The sequence below is a fragment of the Nomia melanderi genome, chromosome 9 (assembly GCF_051020985.1).
Source record: "Nomia melanderi isolate GNS246 chromosome 9, iyNomMela1, whole genome shotgun sequence".
NCBI classification, from domain to species: domain Eukaryota; kingdom Metazoa; phylum Arthropoda; class Insecta; order Hymenoptera; family Halictidae; genus Nomia; species Nomia melanderi.
The window spans coordinates 5,710,640-5,730,847 of record NC_135007.1 but is presented as its reverse complement, the minus strand read 5'-3'; the positions used below and the strand labels follow the sequence as shown (position 1 = coordinate 5,730,847).

The 20,208-nt window shown below is 38.4% G+C and overlaps 2 protein-coding genes across 20 annotated transcripts in view; one reads left to right on the top strand and one right to left on the bottom strand.

The window, feature by feature from the left end:
• Nucleotides 1-7,391, top strand: part of Sesn (Sestrin) — a 319,665-nt gene extending 312,274 nt beyond the window's left edge. For all 10 annotated transcript variants that reach the window (XM_031986594.2, XM_031986586.2, XM_031986590.2 and 7 more), the window contains one exon: nt 641-7,391. In XM_031986594.2, the coding sequence (XP_031842454.1) occupies nt 641-727 (87 nt within the window). In that variant the 3' untranslated portion in view covers nt 728-7,391. The remainder of the gene's footprint in view (nt 1-640) is intronic.
• Nucleotides 7,392-8,848: 1,457 nt separating this feature from the next.
• Nucleotides 8,849-20,208, bottom strand: part of LOC116431258 (glutamate receptor ionotropic, kainate 2) — a 206,837-nt gene continuing 195,477 nt past the window's right edge. For 6 of the 10 annotated variants that reach the window (XM_031986396.2, XM_031986398.2, XM_031986399.2 and 3 more), the window contains 7 exons: nt 16,412-16,684; nt 14,998-15,195; nt 14,383-14,608; nt 14,129-14,293; nt 13,228-13,328; nt 11,879-12,157; nt 8,849-10,767 (listed from right to left, as the gene is read on the bottom strand). In XM_031986396.2, the coding sequence (XP_031842256.1) occupies nt 10,672-10,767; nt 11,879-12,157; nt 13,228-13,328; nt 14,129-14,293; nt 14,383-14,608; nt 14,998-15,195; nt 16,412-16,684 (1,338 nt within the window). In that variant the 3' untranslated portion in view covers nt 8,849-10,671. Of the gene's footprint in view, nt 10,768-11,878; nt 12,158-12,945; nt 13,014-13,227; nt 13,329-14,128; nt 14,294-14,382; nt 14,609-14,997; nt 15,196-16,411; nt 16,685-20,208 lie in introns of those variants that run through there. The other 4 variants (XM_031986397.2, XM_031986402.2, XM_031986401.2 and 1 more) reach the window with 2 other exon arrangements.

The following is a 20,208-nucleotide window of genomic DNA, read 5'->3' as shown; positions in this document are numbered from 1 at the left end:
GTACCGACAAAGAACTAGAATATACGTAACTGGAAAGCAAATACCTACGACCTTGTTTACGCACGACTCGCTTCCATATTTACACTTGTTTTTTAGTTTCACGTGTACAGAAAATCTCGTGAGTCGAAACCGAAGAAAGCGTAACACGGAAGAATATTAAACTTTTGCACTCTGAGCCATTTTTCGATACAATCAACCGGCAAATTATGATCAATGGTGAAAGTAAAAACTTTGTTATGAAAAGAGAAGAAATTACACACGTGTGCACTTATATAAGGTGTCGTATTTGAATCTATAGACGCAATTATTTCCTCAATTGTTCGTTATTTAAAAATTGTCTTACATTCGACTTTTTTTTCTTTTGATGTATTTTTTATGTAGACAGGTTAACACTTTTTCGCAGAGAATGACCCTTTGTATCGATTGATAAACAAAATTACACGATTAAATTTAGAAAAATAGTTTTAAATAACAAATAGCTGCGAAGACAATCACATTTATAGATTAGAACGGGACACCTTGTATACACTGTTTTCTTTCGTTGATTTGCTTTATTTGGATAGAAATAAAAGTCGCATTTCACAATTCCTTTCACAATTTGTTTTCCTGAATTCTAACATTGTTCTCTACTTTCTTCCAGGTCCACGTAAACCTAATGATCCTGGAGGCACGTATGCAAGCGGAGCTGCTGTACGCGCTCCGCGCGGTGATGCGATACATGACCTAAGCGAGGCCCGCGCCGCTCCCTTCGTCTACTTGCTATCAGTCAGTTTGTCGTCGGTTTTTTTTTTCAATCGTATAAACTCGCGACACGGATTCGCGAGGAGGCGTCTTCGCGGACTCTGCACACGGCACGGAAGGAACGAGCGAACGCGACACCGATATATATTCTATATCTCTCTCTTTCTCTCTCTCCCTCCCTCTTTCTCTCTCATAAAAACATACACACACACACACACACACAAAATTTCTCTCCCCCCCCCCACACACATGTATTCAAGTGCACACGAAGCTGCAGAGTATATAAATGGATATATTTCCCCCGACATGGTGACACACGCGCATATACACACCAGAACACACACGCGCACGCGTGCTTCTATGCAGAGGTCGGAGACAGAAGATTCATGTTACAACACATGGTATCGGACGCTTTAAAGGAGACGAAGAAGACGAAGAAGAATAAGAAGAAAACGAAACCAGTCCCGTGTTCTCTTGGAGTGTCCTTCGTGGGACGCGGTCGCGAAAGGTGTTTGCCGTTCGCTCGTCGCCGAGTAACATTAAACGACGGGGATCATCTTTGATGAGTCAGTTGCTGATCGAAGAAAGAACTGTGGGGAGGAAAGGGGAGGACGATGAGTGAGATCCAAAGCCATGCGAGGTGTGCAGAGATAGACAAAGAACGTGCAGAGAATGCGACGCGGTTCCGAAGGCGACTGCCGTTCGAACGAGAGAGAATCGGAAGAGATTTGAACACCGTGGACACGAGCTTTCCATTTGTCCGCGAGGGACGATCGCGATCCCGAGTGTCCCGCGATTGAGCGACTTCCATTTTCACGGAGGCGGAGTCGAGATTTTCAATGGAAACCATTATTGGAGACCGGAGAACGAAAACAGAGAAGAAAGAAAGGCAGAGTTATATGAAGCACGAGGAGAGTGGACGCGATAGAAAGCGCCAAAGGAGTTTTGTTTTGTAAATAGACACTCGTATTTTTCTATGTTCGCGCGTTATTCGTGCGTTACGTTAAACGTTTTTCGAATCTATTCGAGTTTTTTAGCCGTCGCTGCCGCCCCCCACCCATCTCCCTCCAACGCAGCAACCCTTTTGCCTGATTTCCGACCGTCGAGCCCATCAACGGGACATATTAGTTCATTATTCCGATTCCATTTGTTTCTTTTTTATTTTCCAACAAGACGCTTTGCGTCCTTTTGTTTGCGTTCGGCGATCGCTTTACCCTGATTTTCTCGAAAGACGCGAGGATTGAACGAAGGAGAAAGCGCTAGACGCGTAGAAAGAAGAGGCGGAGTAGGTTGCATCTGTTTCGCGCAATGATCGACATCTTCGCGACACATGATGATCGACGATTTACTATTGAATCTGAGGTGACTAAGTCATAGAACAGTTTTTCAATTCCGCCACGCGGTCGCATCGATCCACGGTGTCGTTTGAAAAAGAAACTGGGTCGTGGATCACGAAGGATCACGGGAGGAGGTGAAATCTTGTCTTTCGCGCTGTACTCGCTACTTGCGCTGTACATATACATATATACGTATACAATATATTGTTTTGACTTCGTTTATTTAATTGACTATCGTAACGCGACAAAAGAGAAGGAAAGAAGCTGCAATACAAAAACGGCAAAAAGTGTACCTTCGTTTTTTCGTCGTATCCGTGTGGCGCGAAATGCAAAACGATGAACGGTGGACGATACGCGCGCGCAGGCACGCGGAAATTGCTCCCATAGGTCCACGAGGCCGCATGGACGACAACCGCCTACGCGTGCGCGCGCGCGCTAGGAGCAAGCAATGCCTGTCGGCTGTGTTTAATTATGATGGATCATAGCGCTACTGTGACCAACCGAGCGCGATTTCGCGAATTTCTCACCAGGCAACACGGTGATCGTTTTCCGCGCGAGCTGTACCATTATCGGGGAATTCATTTTATCCGTTTTAATCGTGGAGAACCGGCTTCTCCGTTGGTAATTGTTTACGGAAGAGACGGGAACGAGTCCGATGATTCGAGAACAGGAAGCTTTCTCTCGGTTTACAATGGAAATTCCGCGGAAGAAGAACTTTTCGGATTGTCCGTTCAATCGGCGCGTTGAATCAGCGGTTCGTTCCGTTTCCTTCGCACATAGTCGTGCTCTCGAATTCTGCGAAAACGTTTTAGAAGCGAGAACGGCGAGGACCAAGCGAAGGGGCGAATAAGAAGTCGAGAGAAATCGCAGTGTTTCTTCTCGAGGACATTTATCAACGAATTTTTCAATTTCTTCCGTGTGGATCGTGTCGAGCGAAGGATCCTGCGTTGATCTTTACCGCGGTTCGCCCCTTCTTCCGATACAGCCGACGAACGGTCGGCGATACAACGTAGAACGCTCGCCGCGTGCAAAACGCAAGTAGGTTGGAGAGAGAGGCTGTTGAAATAAATCAAATGCATATTAAGGCGTTACGGTACACGAGGAACGCGGCACAAAAGGAAGCAGACGAGAGAAATAATTAAAAAGAAAGCTCTATTACACGCGAATTACACGTGTCTGTGATCGCATATTATATATAAATATACATATATGATAATATAGATGTATAACATACATACACATATATATATATATATATATATACGCATTGTCGAGATAAAGGGAAGGTAAGGAAAGGAATATGTGAGAGAAAAATGGCCGGATATATTATATTATATTATATATATATATATATATCTGTATGTACGCACTCGTGCATACACGAAACGCGTATTTACGTTGAAACGGCGACGAGAGAAACAGAAATTCTCGCGTGGCGATGTGTCGAAGATCGGTGCGAGCTCTGCAGGAAAGCCAGGCAAATACAACAAGGCGAAAGATTAAACTTCGAAGCACGCAGCGTATGAACAGGAGGAAGGGAAACGATATGGGAGGTATACGTGTAGCGTTTCTAATTAACAGTGTCTCTTTATTATGTAACTGTGTATGTGCGCGATCTGGAATTTATTGTATATTCGTGTATATGATGCAGAACTGTCGTGTTTTCGAGGAGAGCTACACTAGCGTTAACCACTTGGCTCCCGTTAGCGAGACCGAATCCGTCGATCCTCAGGAATCGAATTTTAATAACCGAACAATTTACTGTCGATCACTGGCTCGCGATCGGGAGATGAAGACGCGTCGACGATCTAAACGTATAGACACACACACACACACGCGCGCGCGCGCGCATACACACCGATGACACCGTGCATGCATACATACGCACACGAAACATGCCAGCAAACGAACACGTACACACCGAGAGACCTTTCGACCAACAGCGACATCGTTCGTCCCGCGAACGACGTCCCCACATATCACTTGAGAAAAAGAGTTTATAAAAAGAGGCGAACCTCGATTCTCACGCGGCCCTGTCCCCGCGTACCGGGGTTAGATCGCCAGCATCTTTCTTTCCATATTCGTTCTTCTCTCATTTCTTCGTATGTTACTCGATTCAGCCACGTCGCGACTCGCTGAAAACGATCTATCGACGTAGACGGATGCGCGTTGAAGGTTGCGACGAGCTGCACGAACGACAGTATTCCATTCCTTCAATGTTCGTTTCCTTCGGGCTCCGCTTCGACACTCTCTCTGTCTGTTCTTCTTTTTTCTTGTCTTTCGGCGAATTCTTCTTTTTTCTGTTTTTTTTGGCGAACTCTTCTTTTTTCTATTTTTTTGCGAACTCTTCTTTTTTCTTTTTTTAGCGAACTCTTCTTCTTCTACTTCTTCTACTTCTTCTTTTCCTTTTTCTTCTTCTCGATCTTTTTTGTCGCTGTATTCTTGCGTGTCTCACGGTTTTTCCCGTTCTTCTGTACTCATACGAGACGAGCTAGAGAGTGCAGAGATTTAACCGTTTACAGTGCCGCCTTGAACGCGATTTTCGGTTTCTCTTATCAATCCCTGCTCCGTCTCTTCTGTTCCAGCGGCGTCTGGTAACGTTTGGAGCACGCGATCCGCCCTTGAGCATCAGAAGACCGTGTTCTCCGTCGTATTAAGTACATAATGTGTTCCGTTCGTTAGTCCAGGACGAATATTATTTAACGTTTAGTCGTGACGCTATTTAATTCTAATTTAATTGTTTTCGGTTCCAGTGTGTGTCGACACGGCGTGTAAACGGTTAAGAGACAGTCCTCCCGACCAGAGATTTCTATTGTCGAGGCTCGAGCGTTTTTTTCGCTTTTCATTTGCTGTTCCAAATCCGCTCGATCAGTCTCTTCTCTTCTTTTTTATTCCAGCCACGTCCGTGTTTTTAAAGAATTTCTTTTATGGAAAAGATTAGCTGAGGGATCGCTCAAAATCAACGTGCAGGGAATTCAAATTTATTATGAACGGACTATAAATATTTATACAAACATTTATATGAATCTTTATAGATTAATTTGGAGAAATTGGAACTAACCGGAGGTTTGCTCACAATATGGACGATTCTATCGGATTTAAAATAAAATGAGAATTTTATAACAGTTTCTTAAATCGTATACCACGTATTATGATAGGAAAAACTCTAGAAATATGAAAAAAAGATGGCAGATAAGAGTATAAGATATCAAATTGGCAGAAACCAGCATAAACAAATTATATGTAAATGACCTTTAAAAAATGTCACTATTCGCATTCAACGTTTCGAAGTATTAAAAAGATTTCAGAAGTTCTGAACGCTCATTATCACATAATAATTGGAAACGTGGCCCGATCCATCTAAAGTAAATGGTACTATCGATCATTAAACTGTCATTAATTCTTCTCTTCTCTCTCTTTCTCATTCGTGTCTCTTGTAGTCTGCCTACTTTCCTCTTTTTCTCTGTCTCTGCCTGGTCAACGAGATCGCGAATCGCGAGTGTGGATCGTGACGGAGCGATCAGAGCCCGATGGAAAACGCCTTCGCGAACGTTTCGTGGGAAAATCGCGGTGTCCGCAGCCGCCTGTCCGGCGCCCGGACTGATCTCATAAGTAGTAAGCATTCTAGTAGTCTGGGAAAGAGGGAAACGAGAGCTTTTTTTTAGAGTACAGAGGAAGGTGTCGGTAATCGAAGACAGAAAGACAGAGTGATAGCGTGTGAATGAAAGACGGAGAGAGAGAGAGAGAGAGAGAGAGAGAGAGAGAGAGAGAGAGAGAGAGAGAGAGAGAGAGAGAGAGAGAGAGAGAGAGAGAGAGAGAGAGAGAGAGAGAGAGAGAGAGAGAGAGAGAGAGAGAGAGAAAGAAAAATGATCGATTAAACAGGAGCGTTACAATAATTTTGTCTTTTATCTAATTTTCCCGAGCCCAGTCTCGTGCGGTAGGAACAATAGAAGCTTTTCTCCTTTTTCTTTTTTTTTATTGTCCTCTGTTCAACGAAGGGAGGCGACAGAGTAATTGTTCATAATAGAAGCTAGGAATTATTCTTCGCGAGCTTCCGGTTCCCTCGCTTCCTCGCGTACCGAAGGGTGGAAAGAGAGAGAAACGTGCGTAGAAGCGAGGGACTGTGAAGATGGTCACGAGGCCGAGATAGAAAAAGCGAAGCACTCGAACGAGGCATTTGTTCTACACATACATACGTGCACACAAGCATACATTTTACCCACATTACACACACCGCGTACACATGTATCGTTTCTTTATATTCTTCGTCTTCTTCATTATCCATGTTTCCTTTTTTCGTTCTCTTTTCATTGTTCTTCTTTTCTTTGTAACATCGAAGCGAGATATTGCGTATGATCAAACGAGCTCTTGCGCGCGCGAGGGACCTCGGACGATTTTAGGCCCCGAAGTTCGCCGGCCCGGCACGTGTATTGCGGGCTCGAGCCACCTCCGAGTGTCGCAAAGCGTATTGCAACGGGAGAGACGAAAGGAATAAACGAAGAATAATAAGTGTGACGGAAAAGGGGAAACGGCAAGACAAAAAAAAAGGAAATGTATGATCGAGGAGCAGAATATTTACATGCCACCGCGTCGAATACGATCGTGTGATAATTACAAGTGATTTGACTAGGCCCTTCCAAATGGATTCAGTCGGTTATATATTATTATTATTATCGTGTCAGGAGGAGACATAGGGCACGGTCGTTCAGCGGCTCGAAACCGTTCGATTGCGCGATCATTTAATCTCTTACCGATTTCGAGATTTTTTTAGTCGATGTTTTGTCTTTCTTTTACCGGCAGCGGGAATTCTTTTTTAACCGTTTCGATTTTGCTCGACGGAGGTATGAATTCGTTGGCTTTAGATTCAGAGAATTTTCCTTTCGCGATCCACGCCCTGCAACATCACGGTCACGTTGATTCGATTAAGCGACGCGGTCGACGCCTAATCTTATCATGGACCGATGGCGGGTCGCTGCGTCTCGTTCGCGAGGCTCTCCACGTGGAGTTTTCTGAGTCCTGTCTTCGAGGTGACGTAGCCTGTACCAAAATAATGTGTAATTCGTGAATCGTTTGTTTTTTAACCGTTTAGACCAACCGTTGCTTAGGATTAAGTTTCTTTTGGATCGCGCGATCCAGCATCTCGATTCGAGCTCGAACGACCGGCGGCGTTACGTGGAGGGTCGTATGTGATGTGATTTCTTTTATATCATAACGAATGATGAACACTCTAAGAAATGTTATAGTTTCATATAAGTGATATGTTATTTGTCATTTATTTTATCCCTTAATAAATGATGTTATATAAAAAAACGATGTCTGGTGTTGGATGATCGACTTACCTGACGCTTCCGATTTCCTTTTGTTTCCTATTTTTAATTTATAATTGATTAGGCTAGTTTTCAAAGAAGTCTATTCGTACAGATGTGTGTTTCTAGTAGTGAAAGTTTTCAGGGCTTAGAAAAGAAATATTCGTATCAATGCTTTTAACATGTTTCTCAAATTTCTAATTCATATTTCCGTGATCCGGTTTTGTAACAAAGGGAAATACATGATGTTTTACTTCAGATGAAGTTAGAGAGTTTAGAAATAAACTGAAGGGGATATTCATTTTTTTTATTTGCTCTTATTTGTTCAGTTGGGAACATCAGTTTTATATTGATCCTCTTATGGAAATGGTTTTTTAATTAGAAGTATCTATATATTTTTAATCAGTGATAAATAAAATTAATCTGATAGAGAAATAGTTTATTTCATATTAATATAGACATTACGCTACACGAGGAATCATTGGATAAGTAATTAAAAAAGAGATAAAAAATGAGTGCAATGCGAAATGGAATGTAAACGAGAAAGTTACTCGTCTTTCCTAGAGATCAGATTAACGATTATGTTTTTCTCTATGTAAAGAGGAACGCGAACTCCAAGGTTTAATAGAACATTACCCTAATTAAATTAATTAAAAAGTCGCTTGGAAAGCATTTCAAGATTACTTGAAAGCTGCTCGAACGGCCTATAGAAAAGCTGGTATTAAAAGGCGATTCCTAAATGACTCGAGAAGTATTTAAATGTCATCTGCAACTAATTAAGAAATCACGTTCAAATGTTTGAAGGTAATATATAATCTATTTAATATTTCTACTTATTTAAAAACTGCGTAACTGTCATTTAACCCTTTGCTATCTGAAATGTTCTCAGTTTTTCACTTAAGAACTTGCATCAAAGTTAATTAATTCACTCTTAAAATATTATAATTTAATATATTCAACTAATTTATTTTAGGACGTTTGACAAACACTAAAATTGTGTTTGTATTGTGTCCTATACTCCTGTCCCTTTTACAAAATGAAGATGAAACTTTCCTTAAGCTAAATTATATTCTCCTTTGTTATCTACAGATTGTCTATCTGCACATTAAATATAACATTAAATTAAAAAAGTTTCGTTTATTTCACGTTTTTAAGACAAAAGAAGCATACAAAAACCGCAGTATTTATAGGATAACTCAATATATGATACAGTTAAGATATTACGAATAATTACAACAAAAACAAATAAAATACGCAACTATCGAAATCAAATTCAACGTCAAGTCTGCTTGAATACAGGATAGCAAATGGTGAAGTTCAATTAAATATCCCCTGAAGTAGAAATCATAGTATTTAGTTCAAGAAACATTGATACCATCATACTTACGGTCTCGCCAAGTAATAAACGGATTCCTGCCGAAGTTTCCTAAGGATCGATTAAGAAGAAAAATGTACACAAAGATCTCTGTGTTCTCGTCTTAAGTTTATTCGCCGTCTATCTGCATATACACACGTTAAATGACACCAAACGTCTACTTGGTTGTACTTGGTTTAACGCTAAACACTTACTCGCATGCCTCGCGTTAGTTAAAATACTTCGCATTGAATCGCTCTACTTTCGCGCGTACCGCCGCGGTATTTACACAAAGTGTCCTCGTGTTCTGTGGCTGCATATGTGTGTATACGTACGTGCAAGTCGTGTACGTGGACGCAAATACGGGATTATAGACGACGCGTCGCTTGCCGTCTTTATTTCAACTGTCTGGGAGAACTCGCGCCTGAACTCTCTTTACCAACTTAGAAAACCGATGAGTTTTCCATTTGAATTCTAGAATTCTTAACGGTTCATCTATTAGATTGATCGAAATCTAGTTGCATAAACTGAAAAAACAATCGCAGCTGACTGACCATCGAGGATAATTGCGTTTGAGCCGGTTTGCCGATGCAATGAGACGGATTTTGCCATTACAGTTTAATCAACTATGTTTAATTATTCCTTTTTGATCCTTGGAAAATCCCTTGAAAAATATAATCATTATTTTAATTTTATATTAGTGAAATATACGTTAATTTGTAATACTGAAAAATGTAATGTAATGACACATAATATAAATTTTGCTTGAAATTTGCTTAATATTTTAATAATTTTATTAGCTTAAAATGTAAATGTATATCAAAATTCAAGGGGTTTACGTAGTTGTGACCATCATAAGTGGCAGTAGTTTTCTTTGGTTTTTACACAGACGATTTCTTCTACAATTATTTGACAGTTCCGGCAATGTCCGTAACGGAGCTTCGTTTGTCCAAAGTTTAGACTGTAAACGACCGATTAATAGGAAGGCAAGAGTATTACCCCGCGGTACTTGCGGTAACAGAAGCTCCGCCGCATTTAATCAATAGAGCAGATCTTATCAAAACACAACTTCCTCGAGATCTAGCTTGCCTCTGCAACGACTTACTGTATTTCTACTCGATAGAACTAAGAAATTGCAAGAAGTAAATGGAACAAGCGCCAAGAAAGCATTCTCGCGAGGCAAATACAGTTGATGAATGTAGGAAACTTAAAATCTGAAAAATTAAACGATAGATTTCTGAGACTTAATCAGACTCGAATCTAGTCTATCTAAACTCTGATTCGTAATCTTTATTCAATTTTAGGAATACTAATATTTTCCAGAAACAGTAATAAAAACTAAATTTGATTTGAAACAATTGTTAGAATATTGAGCCAACATTTACACCATTCTATTTCAAATTTCCTTGAAGAGGATCCGAGATATGGGACAAATATTTTTCATGTCGTAGAAAAAATGCTGACGAGTTACATGCATGTTGTCCATCAGCTGTAGATTTCTCTCGCGAGACCGTTTGAGACGAGGCGATCGATTCCCCGCGGTGACTCAAGATGTGCGAAAAATCATCGGTGCAAGTTCAGTGAAAAATAGTACGAAGAGACAAGAGACTCTCTCCGGGCGGATGGACGCGGTGAATAGAGGTACAGATTCCCCTGGCAGCGGTGAACGCCCGTCGAGGAATTGTGCAACGTTCGTTCGGTGATGTCTCGCAAGACGTGACATTCGCGGCGGGATTTTTCTATTTTCGATGATCTAGAAAAAGTAAAACGAACTTTTCTCGCCGTTCTTCCGTCCGGTGCCACTCGATGCGCTTTGTACTTGCTTCATGATCCTTTTGTTCCTCTCGTTTACGTGTGTTTTCGGTCCACTGTTTTCTTCGCGGTTCGTTAAACCCGTGTCGATCACCAATGGCGGGTGGCGTCGAACGCTTGGTTAAGACTCGTCGTAGTCATTGGGTGGCGGTGGTGCGTGATGGTGCATGTGAATGTGCGGTGGCAATTCGACCGTGGGAACACCCAGGCTGCTTCTCTGCAAAGAAGTCCGTTTAAGAGAATTATCTTTTTATCATTCTTATCGAAGTGAACCTAATTCTAAATCTGATCATTTATCGAATATATAAGAGGATGATTTAAAACTGATTTTTCCTAATGATCTATAGCTATTTACTATTTATTTACTGTTTATTTAACATTCATAATATTTATTAACTTATTTATTAACTTTATTCATTCTACATTATGCAATATAAATTTTGTTTTGCTGTTTCTACAAGTGAAATAGAATAAAGATACGAAAGTGTAATATAAAAATTAAAGAACTATCGTGCCTGATTTTAGTAATGTTCTAATCATTTCTGTTTGTCAGTATTTGTCTGCAATATTATCAGAATGTACTACCAATGTAATGCAATGCCCATGTAATTCACCTGATCAGTCAGCAATTATTGCTCTGTGAAAGAATCGCATTTGATGCGATAGGGTTTAATTTATTGCGGGTTATTGCGATATCGTTGAGTTAACAATTACGCCGATGTACCGAGGCCGCTCGAACGCAATTGAATCTGGGTAATAACATGGCCCATTATTTCATTGTGTTTCCTATTACTAATGATGTACAGTGGGGCTGTTTCGCTTGATTAACGGTTTAATTGATTGTTCTCCGTAAACGTAAATTATTATCCTGTAATTAGGGTCTTTATTATAGGCCTGTATCTTTCAATGTTGCATAAAACTCTCTCGTTGCCAGCTAGATACTACTGTTTTCACAAATTAGCTTAAAAAAACATTTACGAGTGATCATCAATACACTACGAATGTTTATACAGAAGTCGAATATCGTATAAAAAAATATAAATTTCGTATTGGTAAATGATTAAAAAGTGAGCGAAAGTTTCTTCCCTCGACGAGAAGGGGTTAGTTGAAATTACAGAATTAATGAAAGTTTGATTAATTTTAAGTAATATTTCAGCAGTCTTAAGTTTAGCAATCAAAATGATTCATAGTAATAAAATAATATTGCCATCAATATTGATTACCAAAAATCGAGATGATATATTCGTCTAACAATAATTTATTTAATTTATCATTTTATATAGATATTTATTTGAAACACTTTGAATAACGTTTTTCAAAGATAATACCTGGGATCTCATCCCGTTCAAAGGGGTGGCAGTGGGGATGTCCGGCGGATAGCCGATCACGTGTGTCGAGCACTTTTCGCAGGCGCGTCGACGTCGCGACGACGCATGGCATCGCAACGCGCGGCACAGTTCCCGCGCCATTTCGGAGCACAGCGACTCCTGTTGCTGATTCTGTTGTTGTTGCTGCTGCGGCGCTTGCTGTTGCTGTTGTTGCTGTTGCACTGACTGAGAGATCCCTTGCAGAGAACCCGAACCGGCTGGTGTTGATACTGGAGCTCTCTGAGTCAATATTGTTTATGAGAATGTATTCCAAAATAAACCAGTTATCATAGCTGAAGAAATTAGAATCTACTGACTAAACGTGGCGCGTTCAAACGTTTGGTTAAATCCTTTCAGATATCATTGATACTATTTGGCCAAAACCTGGTCAAAAGTTTCGAATCGTTTTTCGAATCCAAGAAACTCGGAATTTGATTAACAGCACAAGAAATTTAACCCTTAAAAACTGTCATCGAAAGAAAACAGGTGGACTCGATTTTGAGAATGAAATAATTAAAAATTATTCTATTTATATATAAAAGTCAACATTCGAGTTTCAATAATCGTGTCTAAACCTAATAACTGCGAGGCATGGAGGAAAATTGATATGTTTAAGAGAATATTATTAACCAGTTAATTGTGTTTGACGAGTATATACGTCATCTTAAAGCTCGAAATTATACTAATTCATTCAACGACGAATTCTTTATTCTTGAGATAAACGTGTCATTGTTCTTTGTTTTGTTTTGGTTTTCCATTAAAATATATCCTAGGTGCATTCGTACAGCGTAGAACAAGAGATTTGTGAAACTAAGTTCCACAGTTAGAAGGTTGAAAATTCTTATATGATTCCAAACTAGTGACCAGATATATAGTTTAGAACATAACAAAATGAGAATAAAAGTCAATAAAACAAAATTAACGACGATGCAAAATTTGGATAAAAATGAGGCGCGTCTACAGTAACAGAAGCAGTAGACGATAAAGAAAAGTCAATGGAGTAGAATGAAGTTTGAAAAAAAACGGACCTTGGGTCACGATTGAGCTTCGTGCGTTTGCGGTCCGCCGGCATGCTTCAGTGGAAGATGAGCTCATGCTGCGCCGAAAAAGTCCACGGCGACACGGAAAAATGGAACAAAAGCGACAAAAACTCATGCACTGCTAAGGTCATGCGTTACGTGCGCGCTTGTCTGAAAAAAATGTTTTGTCCATCCCGCGTACGAATTGTTCGTCGAACGATCCGTGAAATCGTGTGGGACGCGGTCGCACTTGCATTTTCTGTTTTTTATCTCAGCGCTGATTGGACTCACCCGTTCCGCCGGCGTGTTCCTCCTGGAATTGTAGCAGAACTCGAAAATCGCGATCAGCACGGCGAACGCAAGGCCGCACAGCAGAACGACGAACACTCCGCCTAAAAGGCAACAGAAGATGTTCATTCTCAAGCAAATGTAAAAATTCGTTTGTCCTGATTTCAGAACGCTACACCGTGGAAGCTTCATTTAACCTGTCGCGTTGAGCGCGATTGGGATGAATGAAGGAGCACGATAAGAGATCGAAACAAACGAGAACGAAAATGTTTACTGGAGTATCGGTTCGATACTCGTAAATCGATAGGTTTCGTTAGACAGTTGTAACGAATATTCTGTAAATTATCATGTAATACAGATGTTTCTGATCTTCAAGTATTATTTATATATCCTTTGCCACTGTTACCAAAATGTTCAAATTATTTTTAATACTTTTCTTTGATGTCGGTTTTTGTAAAAAATTTAGCGAAAATGAAAATTTCTGCGACTATCACCAGTTTGACTAGTTCAACTGGAATCATTAAAACTTTGATCGTTACGCCAGTCACATATGAGCTTGTCGGAGCTTAAAAATTGAGTGAACCGAATTTATTTTAGAATCTATGAAATGCAAGAAAGATAAATAAAAGAAAAGGTGTTCCAGAATATAGGCGAATCATTTGTAGATTTTATTATATAATTAATATTGTATAATTCGATTGAAATATGCTTTAAAAGTGAAATATTATTTTGAATTCAATGTAAAGTAAATAACATTGGAAAAACTCAGTTGAATAAAATAAAAAGCATTCAAAGGCTTAAAAATGACCAGATAATCCCTTAGAAGAAAATTTAGCAAGCTAAGCTTCTTTTTTACAAATCGATCGATGTAGACATTCTTCAGTACTTTGCAATCGAAGCTCACCTATATTATCTACTCCCAAAGAGTTCGCCTTGCTTTCTTTTCCTTTCTCAGTCCTCATGCAAGTGTCGCCGGGACTCTTCCACCATTTATCGTACAGCATCTGGATCTCACCCTTCTCTTGCAGCTCTAGAATCGCCAAGGATATTTTATCTCGCCAGGGAGAGCCTGTGAAGAATTAACAGGAATGTTGTAATCATACTTTTCATTTAATATGATTAAAAGCGCATGATAACGGGTAGAAAAATGTGCTTTACCCATAGGCGTGGCGATTCCGTAACCCTTGCTGTCAAGAAGTCCACCGATTTGAGTCAGATTGCAATCTCTCTGCACGATGTAATCCAACATAGTCGACTCCATTAGAAAAGCATAGTCGCCTTGAAGAACCCTTTGAATTCCTTCTTCATAAGTCGGCACGAACACTGATGGCTTTTTGTTCTCCATGAACCGCCACATTTTTTTGTACGTCTCGATCATTGAGTCCTTCGGTAATTATTCATTATATTTATAGATTAAATTGTAAACACCTTAGAAAAATATTAAGTATACAGGGTTATATGAAAAATGGTTCAATATATTAATTATGGTATTTGCCAACTGAAGAAAAATATTATTCTAATAATAAGTTGAGAAATTAATATTTTTAAAATTACCTACCACTTAAAAGATGAATTAAATTATTTAATTATATTAAATTAACTAACACTCATTTAGTAGGATTTTTTTTTTAGTTGACATTACCTACTCTTGAAGATACTTTTCTCTTTATTATTTTTAAATTACTTTTATAGTTGCGCTATTTTATCGTCTTAAAGTTATTTTCATTATCTTCTAGACGTGGGTAAAATGATAAGGAATGATGACTCATTTACCCTGAAAAAAGTCATGGTACTTCCGCTGTCCAGGGTCCCATAGGCGATATCCGTTTGACCAGCGAGATCTTCGGCATTCTCAATGGGCGTTATCATCCTCTCGACCGTTAGAAACGCAGCGAGATTCGCGGTATACGAGGAGATGATTATCAAAGTGAAAAACCACCAGATGCCGCCGACGATCCGAGTGCTCGTTGCCTGATAACGAATAATGATGATAAAACCAGTGAGAAACACCATGTAAGATCTGAATCTTTAACAAATTGATTGCTTTCAAACCGTTAATGGAAATACGGTATTTTCTCTTGACAAATACTTCATACGGAATTGTTTCAAATTATATAATTGTGAAATTTGAAGTTTGTACTGTTGTATTTACAAAAAATGTTGAAATTTATTTTGTAGGTTTGCATAGTGTAGCTATTTTAACGGATTTTTCCTGTGAAAATGGAGGAAGGAAATAACATCGATTTTTCTAGTAATTGAAACGGTTTTGTTGACTTTTTGTTAGAATGTCGAAAAAATTCGTGGAAACGTTTTTATTTCGGGAGACTATAGTTGTTTGAACTGAAGTAAATTGAAAAACTAGTAAATAAAAAACTTCGGATATAAGCTCCACTAAAACAGAAAGGTTAACAGTTCCGTAATATGTTCGTGCTCCTCTTTGCTGTTAAATTAAAAATAATAACTGTGCGCACGTTATTTGAGTTCAGACGATATAAATATGCTGTACGAATCGATATTTTAAACATTTGGTAGTCACGGTGTATTATTCGACAACATTTAAACCTAGGCAAATATGAGAACCCATCGAGGGAATTCTGTCGAAAGGAACTAACTGACAGTGCTGTGTCAGACTTGTCGACTGGTTGCGAGTGGAATAACAACGAGTGTACGGAACGAAATAAAGTAGAACTGAACCGCAAGCGAACGAAAGAATGGTAGAATTGTGTTCACTCTTCTTTAGAAGTACATCAGTTCAAAGTGACAGAGCTATTGAGAAGGAACACGGTACAACTATTCTAAAATCATATTACTGTACCTTAAAAACGAATGCACACATTAATCGAATCGAACTCTGAATACAAAAATGAATACAAATGTTTTCTGTACTTTAAAGTATAACTTATAATATTATAAATAACGCATTGCAAATTTATCAAGAGCGAGATTATTTCATCGAATCGTTAGAAATTATTTAATATATAAAATGTCGCATCGTGTAAATTTAGATTTAATATCATTGAAAAACGTAATAACTGGTAATCTTTAAATTGTAGATATTTATTCATGCTATCAACAGTACTGAATTGTTACCATAAAACAGCTTAGTTTTATCACGTACTTTACCAGGAACGTGATAATGCAAACGCCTGACAATAGCATTTAAGGGTTGAGTGGAACAATTAATTACCTTGGGATTTAGGTCGCTGCCCTGCTGCATCAATGTACCAATGGTGAACCAGAAGCTGTTGGCCAGGGAGAACTGGTTCTCGACAACCTCGGAACCCGCGTGACAGGGGTGCGGATTGTTCCACTCGTACGGGCTGAAACGCGCCACCACGAACATCGTCACGGAGACGAGGACGTACGCGGCTAAAACGTACAGCCAAATCTCGATGGCCAACGGGTTCATGAACGAGAAGAGGCGGGCTGGGTGGCTGGTCGGTACCTGGAATTTCATTTCCTGCGAGTCACTTTACACGTAAATTAAAACGCCGACAGAGGTTAAAATATTTCTGTATGGCACCTCATTACTGACGAAACAAGTCGAAGTGCTGCGAATGTTGAATTTAAAAATATCATTTTACATGAAACACGGTAAAAACTATATTTTATTTAAAATTGTACGTATGATTTTGAATAGAAAATATTTTTGAAATATTTTCATCTGTAGCAATCAATTTTTAAAATAATATTCAAAAATACTTTACTTGCTTTGAAATATTCTAGTGTAATTAAACTAAAGTCATTTTACGCCTGAAATAGCGTAAACGATGGCAAGTAAGTTTACCGTTAAGTATTAATATATTTTAAGTTGATGATTAATAAGAAATAGATTATGTACATATTTGAAACAAAATATTAAGGTAACAATGTACTGATAGCAAAAATAAAATTGTTCGAATCGAATAACGGTCCAATATACTGAATCAACATTTTAACATTAAACGTACTGATACTTTGTATCTATACCTACTGTAATCAGTCAAATAATTAGTTATAAAATAAAGGTACACAAGTTAAACGATAAATATTTCTTATTGGAAACAGAAACAGTAGGACAGACAAACATTGAAAAACTGATTAATCGGATAATGTTGGAATTGATTTACTTAAATGAACGAAAGAAAACGGAGAATTTTCAATCAAATTTTGAAATCGATCATTTGATCATTCACGGTACGTTTATTGTTAAATAATTATTTGCGGTAAATCCACATTTTAAATAATTATTTCCAGCCGAATCAAATTCATTTTGCATATTACGTTCAACTCCACAACCGTTTCATACAAACACATTTCCTATAAATATATAAATAAATTTCGTACATCGTAAATCGTTTCATGTAAATATCCCACACAAATGCTCAAAAATTATCACAAAATATTCAAATATTTCTCATTTGAAATCTAATTTAGAATTCGTTTCAGAAATTTTCATCAGCCGTGCGTGATTCCTTATTTGTGTATCGCTTTCGATTCGAAGCTTAATTAAATCCACGAACAGTGTATGAGCTCATAAACTTCGTTTGTACATTATGCGAAACAGCAGGCTGGTTAATGACTATGGGTGCATGCGAGCGCCGCTGTTTCAAAATTGAAGAGCGAGGAGATACGCTTTATTATTTACCTTTAATCTCGAGCGGACGAACAACGATTTTAGAAAACGACGACAAGACACGAGCGTCGTTTCATGGCCGTGAGATAGGACGCGCCTTAAAAATGACGGCGGGAAGGGTTGCGTGCGTACGCATCGCGGATCACGAGTGGGTACATAAGTGGCAAAATCTCCAAAGCAAACTGCAAATAGAAAATCTTCGGCGTCGCCTTAAACTTCTATCTATCTTTTTCACTCGCGGAACCTTATTACCCTCGTTACGACCGGCTGTCTCAACCACGAGCAAGAGTATACGTTCACTTTTACATCAGTCAATTCAGCTGAAGATCTCTGACCTCAGAGAATCGGTCTACAATCTCTTTCCGAACTTATCACGTTCACGACTACACGTCACATACACTGTTGGTCCAAAATTTGGGAGCAGTACATCGGTTAACCAGTTAACTGCGTTCGACGAATATTACACGTGATCTTAAAGCTTGAAATGATACTAATTCTTTCAACAACGGATTCTTTATTTTCTCAGATAAACATGTAATTAGTCTTTGGTTTGCTTTGGTTTTTCATTAAAATAGACCCTAGGTGCATTCGTTCTTCGTTAAACTCCACAGTTAAGCTTCTACTTTTTTTATAAACAACTTTTATTGGAGAATTTTTGTGTATGATGAAGAAACATGGACATGTGCATTAGTCAAATATAAGGATATATCATTTTTGTTAATTTGTTTATATATTTATAAGATATATAATTTTGTATTTGTGACGTTACATATTAAGTGGTTCCAAACTTTAGTTGGCAGTGTATGTGTGACACAGCGATTCGATATGCAGGGACACATGTGTGTGACGCTGTTGACTACTATTGATATGATGATATTAACATATATTTGGCGTATAGTATACCCTATGGTCGCTTTGACTGTATGAATACTTCAGGTATACTTGACATTTATGTTAAAATGTTATGTTAAAATGCTTTGTTTGGTTTAGTTAATGTTTTAGCACTAAAGCTACCGGACAGGCCAAACAACCCATTTATGATTTCTTCTGCTTGCAATTATTAAAAAGATAACAGATGTTTCCCTGGACAGTTATTACAGGAATTGATTTAGAAATACGCAAACTTACCTGCAAGTCAATTAAAGTTTCAATAGATATACTCTTGGAGTTTTTATAGAGGAATTTTGAAAAGTCAAACATTTTTAAATGTGTAAAAATTATATGAATAACACATCACTCTAAACAGTTGCAAGAAAGGCATGATCCACGGTTAGGGTGTTTCAAATTCGTGGTCGCGAACGTGTTAAGCGGCCGAAGAAGAGAGCTGCTTTCGTAACGTAAATCTGGTGAAATCTGAATCTACATTTACGGAGAGATATCAGAGAAGAGGGCCGTTCCGGAAAGGGTCGAAGTAGATCGAGATTACCCAGTCACCGTGATTTTCATTTTTACAGTCTTGCGAGAACGCGAGCAGCAATATTTGCATCTGTGTCGTTGACATACAAATTTTGGGAAAGTGCGGTGGCCTTCAGTTTTTAGTGGTTCTCCAGCCTCGTCGAGGAAATGGTAATTCTAATTTGATGGACTTTAGATAAGTAGTAGATTTTGGAAATTTCTGTTGACTTTGATACAGTTAGTTGATATGTTCGATCGTAACATAAAAAATTCGGTTGTATTCAATATTTGTTCTTGTTATTAATTTTACATAGAGTGGAGTGGCAGTGTTAGATTTAGACTAATTAAAAGTAATTATTAGAATTTTGAGTATAATAAATTATAATTCATTTCTTAAAAGTAGAACACGTTGATAATATTGTATTTTGTAAAGAAAGTGAAGTTTTCTTCTTTATTATAATTGTTTAATGATTCAGGAGGAAGATACGTTAATGAAATGTTACTCCTATAAAGACTAACCCTTATGAGGCTGTAAATCCCAAGTTTTAATGTTGTCGAATAACTCGATTATCCCATAATTATGTTGCTGGTAAAATTAATATTGGGAAACTAAAATTTGTAAAGCTAAAGATACGGACCTTTCGCATGTAAGCCTATTGTTTCGCGACGTAACACGTCATGTCACGTTGTTGCGGTTTAACGCAGCCAGTCGATAATTCCGATAACCACTTGCATCTCAGGTTCGCTCAGGTAATCACGTACTAAAATTCCTGAACAATTGCACGTTATGTGCAAGAAAATTTCCTATTTATTATTAACTCTTTTCACTCGAAAGTTTTTTCACTACTATGTTTATAATTTTCTAATGAAATATTGATTAAATTTGTTATTACATTAAATAAAAATAATACACGTATGAAGGGGTATAATTTTGTATTAAAATTTTGTGAAAGATATTAAACACATTTTAATAC